The 12,102-nt window shown below is 43.2% G+C and overlaps 1 protein-coding gene across 5 annotated transcripts in view; it reads right to left on the reverse strand.

Annotated features, from left to right (window-relative positions):
• Nucleotides 1-12,102, reverse strand: part of ARHGAP24 (Rho GTPase activating protein 24) — a 314,093-nt gene that overhangs the window by 2,560 nt on the left and 299,431 nt on the right. For all 5 annotated transcript variants that reach the window (XM_033160681.1, XM_033160676.1, XM_033160679.1 and 2 more), the window contains 4 exons: nucleotides 8,468-8,600; nucleotides 7,689-7,762; nucleotides 6,858-6,979; nucleotides 2,406-3,480 (listed from right to left, as the gene is read on the reverse strand). In XM_033160681.1, coding sequence (XP_033016572.1) covers nucleotides 2,406-3,480; nucleotides 6,858-6,979; nucleotides 7,689-7,762; nucleotides 8,468-8,600 — 1,404 coding nt within the window. The remainder of the gene's footprint in view (nucleotides 1-2,405; nucleotides 3,481-6,857; nucleotides 6,980-7,688; nucleotides 7,763-8,467; nucleotides 8,601-12,102) is intronic.

The following is a 12,102-nucleotide window of genomic DNA, read 5'->3' on the forward strand; positions in this document are numbered from 1 at the left end:
CTGGCGTGCATCCTGGAAAGCCTTTCCCCACCACCAATTTGTCCTCTTCACTGCTTCTCATTCAGAATCTGACTGCCTAAAGGTTCAGTTTTCACTCTCAGAGACCCAATATGTACGATCTCTCCGTTCCCATTTTTTCCCCCCAAGGGGGAAGAATTTTGCAAATTAGGGTACCACACGCTCAGATCTCCTTACAGAACAACTGCCTCATATATCACTCAGGTGGATGTGAGGAATACATGCACACTCCTCCGTGATTCAGACAGGAGTACCAGCTGGATCCGTAGCTTAAACATTGTTGTCCAGAGCAGACAAGGTGAGGAGGCAGCGTCCACACCACAACCGGATTGGATCTTGAAGGCACTTCTATGACATGATGGCTGACCGAGCTCACCCGCCAGGTTTGCCTCCTTGGGGGGGGGGGGAAGGCTGCCTCTATAGGCAAATTCATGCCAAACACTGCACGGAGCTCAGGAGCACCTGCCCCTCAGGGCAAGTTGGGGAGGTTGATGCTGGAGGGGGGTTCTCACTGAACTGGGAGCCCCCAAGTCCCAGGCAGGTGGTGATGGCAGCTGCCTAAAGACTTTGTTCACATCTGATGGGGAAATGCTAGCTTAGGGAGGGATCTATGTGGGGCTACCTTTGAAAGTGACCCGGAAACTACAGCTAATCCAGAATGCGGCAGCTAGACTGGTGACTAGGAGTGGCTGCCAAGAGCATTTAACACCAGTCCTGAAAGACCTACATCGGCTCCTAGTACATTTCTGAGCACAATTGAAAGTGTTGGTGCTGAGTTTTGAAGCTCTAGATGACCTCGGCCCAGTATACCTGAAGGAGCGTCTCCAACCCCCATCATTCTGCTCGGACACTGAGGTCCTCCTCTGAGGGCCTTCTGGTGGTTCGCTCACTGCGAGAAGTGGTTACAGGGAACCAGGCAGAGGGCCTTCTTGGCAGTGGTGCCCACCCTGTGGAATGCCCTCCCACCAGATGTCAACTTTTAGAAGACATCTGAAGGCAGTCCTGTTTAGGGAACCTTTTAATATCTGATGAATTATTGTATTTAAATGTTTTGTTGGAAGCCGCCCAGAGTGGCTGGGGAGGCCCAGCCAGATGGGCGGGGTATAAGTAATAAATTATTATTGTCATCATGATTATCATCATCATCTATCTCTTGTCACTGACTCAGTTCCCCACCTTTCTTGCACTTCTTGCCTCCTCCGCCCCTCTTGGTCTGGCTGGTCTTGACTACTTGGGGAGAGGATTTCACATGACAATATTCATGAAAGAAAAGTCTGCCCACACTACATTCTACTTCCACTGCTGCAGGTCTTACGCCTCTGAGCACCAGGTTGCTGAGAGTTGCAGATGCGGAGAGTGCTGAAGCTTGAGGGCTTCCCACCTGGCTGGCCACTGTGAGAACAGAGTGCAGAACCAGAGGGGCCTTGGGCCTGATCCTGCAGGGCTCTTCATATGTTCTTACGCTTAATAGAAAACCAGTGTTACCAATTGCGAGATGTCAGGAAACTCTTGTCTATCGGTTTTTTATTATAATTATGGTGCCCAGAATTTTTAGGCCCTTCCCTTTGCTGATATTGCAAAGGCTGATGGTTTGAAAATCTCAGACTTTCAAGACTGAAACTCTTCAGAGCAAAAGAATAATAAAAAAAATATTTTTTAAGCCTTTACTAGGCTCGGTCTAGCACTTAACTGGCCTAGGGCTCTGAAAGGTTGAAGCCATTTCTAAGGCTCATTTGCAATTTTTTAAAATAATGGAATCAAAGCCTCTTGAGCTCATTAAAATCTATGCTATGAATCTTAAAAACAGCAGAGAACTTTTGCACTTGCAGCCGCTGAGAAACACATTTTCCTTTTCGAGTGTCCCCTGGCATGCAGCGAAATAAATTTTGTGATACTCGTTAGCATTTACAGCTGGACTTTTTGATCGCTTAGTGCTGACGGGAAGATGCGAGCCATATATAATCCCCTATGAGATAAATTAAGCCGAGTGCTAAGACGTCTCCTGACCTTTTTTCTTGCTCATTGTTAATGCAACACTTCATGTCAGAGCATATATAATTTAAATGATTTTTCCTTGGGATCTGACTGAAGGGCCCCAGTGTAATGATCTTAGCTCACCTGACTAGGAAATAATGTATGGCTTTTCCCCATCTGGAGGGGAGCATGAACTGCCCAACCTGAATACTTCTTGAACTGGGTTAGCTGGATTTAAGCCGATGAATAATGCAGCCCTCATTGCACTGGCACATAAGTGCTTTAGGCTACAATCCTCTATGTGCACTTATTACCTGGGGGAAAGTCCCATTGAACTCAATGGGGCTTACTGCTGGGAAGGCATGCATAGGACTGCACTGTAAAGAACGGGAGCTCTGACCCTGGCAGCTTACCTTCTTATCCTTGTTTCATACTCCAGCTTCTGTTTCGCCATTTCCTGTTTTAAGCTCGACACGAGGCTATGCAAAGCACTGTGGTTGCCCGTGTTGTTGACAACAAACGTTTCGCTGTTGTCGCTGCTGCTCGTCGCTCGGCTGCTGCGCCCCCCGACGCTTCTGCGGTCGCCTTTGTTCTCATAATCTCCTTGGTTGGAGAGGTCTTCGTGTTGGGGCTCATCCAGGAGGACGGGGTCTTCAAAATTGGCCCCGTAAAAGTCTTGCTCGGGGCAAGTGGTGGTCGAGGAGCGGCAGGAGTTGGAATGTTCGGGGAGGGAAATTTCGCAAGAGGAAGTGGACCAAGTTGCACTGTCGACGCTCTGCTTGTCTTCGGCATTCAGTATGGAGAACTGCTGGTGCACGTTGTCATAAGTAGAGAGTCTGTTGTGCTGGCCAGAGTCCCCTGTGGGCTCCTTCTGCTTGTTGTCCCGCAGTGTCACATACCCATTGGACATCCAGCCCTGGTTCCGGCTGTTCAGAGAGTTGCTGTGGGCATCTGTGCTGGAGATGCCCATTCGCACCCCTCCGTTCTGCACGCTGTGGGTGCCCATTTTGGTGACTGGCCCTTTCAGGGAAGATGTTCTTCTGCTCTGCAAGGTACCATTGGGCAAGGCTGGCGATGTCTTCTCTTGACCCTCCACAGAGCTGCTGAAGGATCCATTGGTGACGATGCCACTGCCTTTATTGAACGCTGGGTTTTTTTTCACCATAAGGGGTGGGCTTCTGGTGATGTCCAGTTTGTGAATGCTGTTCCTTGGGCTATTTGACTTGCTCCCAGGCTGAGCTGTAGGAGAGCCATTCTCCACAATGGTTCTTTGGGGAGACTCTGGTTTATCCCAAGAACAGTGTCTCAGTGGTGAGGACTCCTTGGTGTTGTTGTTTTCTTTGTTCTGGAGCTGACCGATGACTTTCTTTTGGACCTCGTTGTTGTTATTGCTCACCTCCTGCCCGCTTTGGACATCCCCATCCTTGGGAAACAGCAGCTCGTGCTCACTTATCATCATGGACATCAGCTGCTGGACAACAACAGTACCTATAAGAAGACCACATAAACACAACCGACATTTAAATGGCATGTAACTATTGAAGAAGAAGGCTTCTATCAAAGCCTATCTGTTGTAAGACTTGGTATCTACATGATCAATTTCCTAGTGAAAACTGAAAGCGGACACCTTCCAGTTTTTGTCACTCATTTGTTTCTCTCTCTTAATCGATGGAAACAGACTGCTGCATTGCACTCATTTTGCAGGTTTGGGCCAATGTCTTGCTTCCTCCCCATCTTTGTAGTTGCCATCCTGCAAAAGATGGGATGATCTCAGCAAGGAGTGCTGTGTCCAATTCTGGTCACCAGTTTAAGAAGTTGGAATGTGTGCAGAGGAGGGTGTCCAAGTTGACAAAGTGTCACATAACTTATTAGAAAACTGTATTTTCTCCTGTATTTCTTATGATTATATCTGCACTTACAAAACTTTTTAAATTGTATATTGACATTTATTGTTTGCTATGTTAGGTGTTGTAAGAAGGTTATACATATATTTTTAAAAAACAAAGAAAGAAGCCCTCCTGCAACACTTTGGCTTTTATATTAGCCTGTAGATTTTCTAGCCTATATAAAGGGATCTTTCTCTTCCAAGCTCAGGATAGTTCCATTCTTGTAGCTCCAATTGCACTAGAAGAGCAATGGGGCATCACCCATGTTTTCCAACAACCCTGCACCAAATTTTACATATGTGCTGAACTCCATACAGGTTGGCTCCTCTTCCCAATCACATCAGCAGCTGCCATGAACCAATCACACAACTGTAGGTGGCCCATCAAACAGGGCCCTCTCGATCCCCGCTCTTCCCCCATGCCAGTTTGGATACGTGACTCTTCTGTGATTTCCAGAATACCGATAAGGTTGAGTTTGTCATGTCAGAGCAAGACAAATACAGTGGTACCTCAGGTTACATACGCTTCAGGTTAAGAACTTTGCTTCAGGATAAGAACAGAAATCGTGCTCTGGCGGTGCAGTGGCAGCGGGAGGCCCCATTAGCTAAAGTGGTACCTCAGGTTAAGAACAGTTTCAGGTTAAGAACAGACCTCCGGAATGAATTAAGTTCTTAACCACTGAGCTACTTACCACTGTATCTAAGCATAATAGCCAGCGGCTTCAGGAACACAACAAACAACAACAACAACAACAATCATGGTGGAAAGAAATAGAGTCAGAAGATGAATGATCTCATTACAATGTATGAAGTTCACTTCAGTTTTACTCCAGGTTTGAAAAGCATGTAACTGGTTGGATTCAGAAACCCATAGCAGTGAGCCTCCCCCCCCCCCAATTTCTGCAATACTGTATTTAGTTGTGCCGACTGGAGCAGCACATCATAATGAGAAGGGATGTTAAATCAATTTAATATAAATGTCATTAAGCGCTCCAAAATGAGACTGGGTGCAGCCGCCAGAGTGCATCGCACAGTTCTTCAGTGCCGAGTATGATTCTGCTTATGTTATAAATCAAAGCACGCTCCCTTAAGCCAGATAAGGGGGGATCGTTTTGAAATGCATTGTAATGAATGACCATGTTTCCTTCTGTAGAAGGCCATAGCGCACATGCAGCATAACTTCCTTGGTAATTTCTGGAGCATGTCTTTGGAAGCTAGGCATATCATGGCAAGAAGAGGCACCTTCCTCTGACCTGATCCTTCCTGAAATGGTGTGTTTTTTGGGAGGCTATAATCACATTTCCAGGCATAATTCTTTGATGTGCTTTTGAGCAATAATTGGGAGTGAAGATGACACCATGACACTTTGCAGCCAATCAGACTTGGCTGCTTGCTGATGTCACTGAGGGCAAATGAAGTCATTCAGAGTGATGGGAATATTTCCTTGTCAGGCAAAGCAAACGTTTCATCCCTTTTCAAAAAGCAACCAACCAAAAAAAAATTCTCAGAATACACCAAACGCCTGTCAAAGCTAAAGCCCGATGCAGATTTACATGCCTACACAGACATGATCCCTACCGAGTTCAGAGATACTTGCAACCTAGTAAGTGTGCATAGGATTGCAGCTCCAGAGATTGGGATTTTTTTTTCTTCTGATCAGGATGATTCCTGCCCCCCACCCCCAATGCTCATCACAGGGCTATGGAACAAAAGCATGCATGGATGTTTCTTGCACCCTTCTAAATGAGTTACACAAACAGTGATCTCACGTCTCATATTTAATGAGTTATGGGGGGAGCACAAATTATTATTGCAGCTGAAATATGAACATCTGCAATCAAGGGAGCACTTTCATTTGCAGGCTGTTCTCCCTCCACTCTCTAATTAGAAAAATAAATCATCTGTTGATGAGAGGGGTGTAAGAGGAAGGGGAAGAAGGTAAGAACCTGATACTGTATCTGGGTTTTTTTTTGCAGCTGGGCATTAATGTCTTGTTAGGAACTTAAAGGTCTCCTTCGCTGAATCAGGGTTAAGGTTTATAGCTCAGTTTTACAGCACATTATTCTAAGTTAAATTTCAGGGATTTGCAGGCTGGGTTGAGAATGATTCCTGTCTGAAAATCTGGAGAGCTGCAGCCAGTCAGCGAAGACAATCTGAAGCAAGATGCATATATCATCCAACTCAGTAGAAGGCAGCTTCCTTGGAAAGATCAGAAGTTCATGTAGTCCACTGCTGCATTTCCCAGCTATATTTATATCCTGCCGCCTTCTCAGACTGGAACTCAAAGCAGCTTACACAAATTCAAACAGGCAAATTGCAAAAAAAGAGCTGAAAACATGAAACCTAAGTTTCAAAGTAATTAAATTTCAATAGAATTAAAACCATATATAAAAAAGCAAATCTGTTGAAATACAGACAGTAAAGAAGCACAGCTCTGCCAAGGGCCCTTTCCTAAAGGCCACCAGTATAATTACTATATATTTTTGTAAATATTTTGAGTTATGATATTTGCACGTAGAAACGTTTACATGGTTTCCCAGTGCAAAGCAAATACTCAAACAAATAAATGACTTTGCTGCTATGTTTTGTGTCCATACACTGGTCCCAAATCATAGCTAAACTAATATCCTGGTTGGCCGCTGTGAGAACAGGATGCTGGACTAAGATGGGTCACTGGCTCTTCTTTTTATTGCACTTGGTTCTTGTATTTTACTTGACGGATGCTTCCAATATAGGATGCCACTGTTGTGCTCCAAGCAACTAGTCTTGCATAAATACAGCCCTGTTACATCAGATCTGGCCCTCTTATATTTTGCACACGCTGCTGTTTTTTGTTTCCAAGTTCCCCAAAGCGTTTTTACTATATTAAATAACTATTAAATTAAACCCATGCCCTACCAAACTGTTGCATCAATGTTTTTGCCAGGACCCTCAGAACAGCTAACTGAACCTTTGCAGCGGGTTTTGCTCTCTCACTCACCTTCCATGATGGTCAAGGGATCCTCCACTTTGGGACGCAGGATGTTGGGACCAAACACAGTAGCCAGGTTTTGCACACTCATTTTGTTGACTCCAGAATAGGACTGAACTTCATCAAGGAATCTGTTAATGCATCCAAAAAAAGCATGGGGGAGGGGAGGGGAGTCCAGAATCAGGATTCAGTCAACCATAAATAGTTGGGCCGAACCAGGTGAGATGCTACTTATGCAATTAGCAATTATGCGTAAATGTGCAAAGGAGAGAAGCTCCCTCAATGATTAAAGTGTCCCCAGATTCATTGAAATAAATCTGGTAACCTTAGTTTAGGGAAGATTTTAATGTTTGATGTCTTACTGTGTTTTAATTTGTTGGAAGCCACCCAGAGTAGCTGGGGTAACCCAGTCAGATGGGTGGCATATTAATAATAATAATAATAATAATAATAATAATAATAAATTAGTATATTCTTTCCCCACAGAGGTGAATTTGGTGTCTTCATTATACAGCTTTCACTGTATGTATACAGCTTTCATACTTCTTTACTCTGACCTTTGAGAGAGAGATATTTTAGGGCCCACTCTAGTTGTAATTTTAATTTACTTTAAGCTGCTTTAAACATTTGCTCTGGGACCTTACAGCAAAGGGCAGCTAATAAATCAATAATGATAACAGCAGCAGCAGCAACAACAAAAAGAATATGTAGTAGAAGTTAAAATTTAACTGTTCTGTTGTTACTCCTTAAAGAGCAGTTCACAGAAAACTGTCCTGTCTAATGATGTCTTTGGGAGTGCTAAGGCAATAGGTGCTTTGAGATTCTTGTCGGGATATTTACCTGCAAATATACTTTAGCAGGTTGAAGTTGACAGGTGGCAAACTCTTCACTTGCTTCACTAGTTCGTTCAGCCCCTGTGTGAAGATGAGATCTGCAGCATTAGAAACCCCAAAGAAAGTGACTGAAACATAATGCTTCCCACTCAGCTTTCCTTTAAAAAACTATCCATACAGATTGTGACGGGCGATTGCAGCTGCTGACATGTGTTGAGGCAATTCACAGCTGCTACCTACAAACATCCATTTCTGATTGTGAAAGGAAAGTGCTGGTTGGATATGGTTAGAAGGCCCATGATGGAGCAGCTTCTGAGCACGTCTGGTTCTTCTGTAGCCCTGAGAGTGGAGTATGGATCTCCTTACAACTCTCAGCGAAACCCTTAGCAAAAACTACAGCTCCCAGGATTCTTTGGGAGAAGCCATGACTGTTTAAAGTGGTATCATAGTGTTTTAAATGGACAGTACGGATGTGGCCTTTGTCCCATTCTCAGGTGTATGGGGAGGGACCAAAGCTAAGTGGTAGAGCAAGAATGAGGTCCGAAGTTTAATCTCTAGCATCTCCTCCTTTGGAGAGGCACTGTCAGGAGACAACACTGAGCTAAACGGACAAATAGTCTGAGCTGGTATAAGGCAGATTCCCAAGTTTCTAAGGTATATCATAGAAACAGCTAACATAAACCAAAGGGGACAAAACAGGAGTTAAATCACTCCACTCAAAATCCCTCAGTCAGACTGCCAAGCACCTGATAATTTAACACACTGGAATCAAGACCGCAAACTCACCGTTTCCTCTTCCTTGCTGAGTAGTTTGGCGCAGGAGAGAAAGTCTTCATATTTGGCGTACGGAATGACTGGCTCTGGGAGCTCTCTGAGGTACAGCTTCAAAAGCGACGCCACTGTGTGTACATCTGTATTTCTGTCGGGAGGGAAGGGGTGAGATTACTGCTGGAAATGTAGCACAAGGCACCTACTGCAGAAAGCTACTGCTGTTTTCGTGCAGATCTAAATACATATTTTATTATATATTTTATCACAAAAAATGTGTTTAGGTACATATTTTATTACAACGCACACATTTATAAACGTGTTTCATTCTGAAATACGCAAAACAACTGTAAATTTTGAGAAGGATTGGTATGCTGCAATCTGCACATTTGTCCGAGAGGTGTGGCTTAGGTCATTTCTCATTGCAGTTCAAAGTAAGTGAATTCATCAAGAATTCCTACTCTTGGCGGAGTTATTGTCCTCTAAGAACTGGTCTAAACCCAGCTAAGCCAGCCACCATTGCCACATCCTAAGGCAGTAAATTCTGAAAGTTACTTATGTTAAGTTTTACCAAATTATTAAAGAGTTAGAAAAGTTATCTCTATCCATTTATTTCCAAACCATGCATATTTCTTTGCCATTGTTTGTAAAGGTAAAGGTAACCCTGACAATTTGCCTTTAGGGTTGCGGCGCTCAGCTCGCTTTACAGGGAGCCGGCGCCCGTCTGCTTTGTGGCTCAAACTAAAGCCATGCACCCTGTACTCTGCTGGCTGCAATCTGTTTAATGAGCTCGGCAAGTGGAAGGCTTTGGAAATTGTGCTGTATATCTATATATTACCACTAGGTGGTGATGTTGTAAAATAAGATTTATACAGAATACTTCCCCAGGTCAAAGCAGCTCCCATTTGTTGCAGAGTATTATTGCGGTATTGGCCTTAATAACTATTCTAGAGGTGGATGGTGAGCCTGCCTAATGAGATGTGAGCTGCTCCCTGCACCAGAGTATAATTTCTAAAATGAGAGAGATGCAAGTTTTTCAAATATCTGGCATTTCAAATATCACATATCTGAACTGGGGATCCTTCCTGCTAATGTCTGAGCCATCAGTGCTTACTAGGGGCAGGGAGGCTCTCAGGGCGGAACAGAAATTGGGGACTACTTTCCCCCACCCCACCCACTTTGACATTGTTTTGGGGAGCATACAAAACAGGAGCAAAAATGTTCCCCTTCTAACACAGCGAGTTCCTCGATATTGAAAGCACTGTCCTCATCTGTTCAGGCAACAAGCTGTGGGCATTGCGCTGCACATTGCTTCCATTCAAGTGCGTCGAGAACCACTTTGAAAGAGATGATCTGAACCACAACGCAGAGTATGATGCTCCAAATCTCTTTGAAAGGGAAATTGGGAGGGAGTCATGAAGACGTTGCAATCACTCTAAAGGAAGTAGTGCAAAGTGTGGTTCCCTCCCCACAGGGAAACCCTCTATCTCTCTTGGCAAGTGCTTTGGCAAAGGAGGAGAAATGGATCCCAATTTTGCAGCACCTTTGCCTTAGGAGAACATTTCTCTTTTGGAGGGAACTCTGTGCCGTGCTCTTTAAGAGGAAACAGTGAAAAATTAAAATTTGGCGCACTCCTGTTCATTTGGCACCCCTGTCCTAATTCTTGGTGAAGCCTGAGGGAAACAAACCTTGACTAAGTCTCACCTTCCACTTCCCACAACAAACACCATTTTCTCTCCCCCCTTTAATAATTTATTTTTTTAAAAATATTATTTTTATTAGATTTCCATTTAACACTATATAATCACATCATTATTTTCCACTTTACCTCTCCCGCTCTCTAGAGCCTGTCGACTTCTTTCCCTCCTGTCTCATGGCTTTCAAAATTAACCTTTATATCATCTCATTTTATACGTTTTCCAATTCTGATTACACTCATTACAAAATACCTCAAAATTTAAATAAATAAGAAAAGGGAGAAATTTCCTCATTACAAGTCTTCAGACAACCCTACTAGTGATGTTAATTGCTTATAATATTCTTTCAAATATTGTATAAATTAGCTCCGGTCCTTTTGGAATACTTGATCATGCTGGTTTCGGATTTTTCCTGTCTGCTTTGCCAGTTCCCAAACACACCATTTTCACCATGCTCTGCTTTCTCCCATTTAGATAAACTTAAGGGAAGTTGGCAGTTCCAGTTTTTCATCCCCCCCCCCACCAACTGCTCATTAAAAAATCAGGAAAAGTTTTTGGGCTGAAGGAGCAACAGAGAGTAGCTCAGTTTCTCCTCACACCGAAGGGAGACAGACACTGGGCACCCCATTAATTGATTTTGTACTTGACATTTTTAAGAATATAAAATCATTTCGCCTCTAGAGGCAGTGTTGTTGTGTGGTAAATAAGACTATTAAATTCGTATAAAATTATGAGTGGTGTGGGGAAAGTGGACAGACACACTTTCTCTCCCTCCTAACACTACATCTTGGGGACATCCAAGGGAGCTTAAAGTTAGAAGACTCGAGATGCTTTCTGCCTGAGGAGAATCAGGTGAAGGTGTCCTTCGCCAAGCCCCAAGCCAAGAGGCACTGTACCAAAAGACAGCCAAGTTACTACTACTACCTTTTACTTAGTACAGTGGTACCTCTGGTTACGAACTTAATTCTTAACCTGAAACCATTCTTAACCTGAGGTACCACTTTAGCTAATGGGGCCTCCCACTGCTGCCGCCGCACGATTTCTGTTCTCATCCTGAGGTAAAGTTCTTAACCTGAGGTACTACTTCCAGGTTAGCAGAGTCTGTAACCCGAATTGTTTGTAACCTGAGGTGTTTGTAACCCAAGGTACCACTGTAAAAGAATTTTGGGAAATGATATATAATGAATTGAAAAAACCCCATTTAAAATAACTTTTTCTTTAAAAACAAACAAACCCAGAAGCCTTTCTTTAAAGAATTCTAGGTGCCGAAATCCCAATGGAGCAGAAAGTATTATTTATGTATGCGACCACGGCTGTGTGCTTGTTATTGGCCCAGAGATGGAAAGAAGCTAAAGTCCCAACCAGAGAATAATGGCAGATTAAGTTGATGGATTAACCCGAAATAGCAAAAATGACTGGAAGAATCAGAAATCAGGAAGACCAGAATTTTAATAAGGAATGTGGAAAACATATCTTAAAAATCATTGTAGACAGTTAAAATCGTTAGTAGGATTGGAATAACACTTTTAGTTTAATGGTGAATTTTGGATATAATGGAGATGTAAAATATTTGGATTATTATAAAAGATGTAACAATAGGATCTATTGTGACTAACAATAGGATCCACAAAGGGGAGGAAGGAAGTCCAGGAGATTCTTTGGAATCTTGATTTTATGATGTATGTTGGATATGTGAGTGTAAAACGTTAATGTGAAAAATCAAATCTCTCTCTCTCTCTCTCTCTCTCTCTCTCAATATATATATATATGGCATCCAAGTTATTTCAGCACCGGAATATCCCACAACCATTTCTCCCATTCCCTGGCAGTAAAAAAAATATGTATTCTTTCACCTGTATCCCATCTCTTTCTCCAAAGAGCTCAAGGTGACATACATGGTTCTCCCCCTCCTAATTTAATCTCCACAACAAACCCATGAAGTAGATTAGGCTGAGA

The sequence above is a fragment of the Lacerta agilis genome, chromosome 9, assembly GCF_009819535.1.
Source record: "Lacerta agilis isolate rLacAgi1 chromosome 9, rLacAgi1.pri, whole genome shotgun sequence".
Lineage (NCBI taxonomy): Eukaryota > Metazoa > Chordata > Lepidosauria > Squamata > Lacertidae > Lacerta > Lacerta agilis.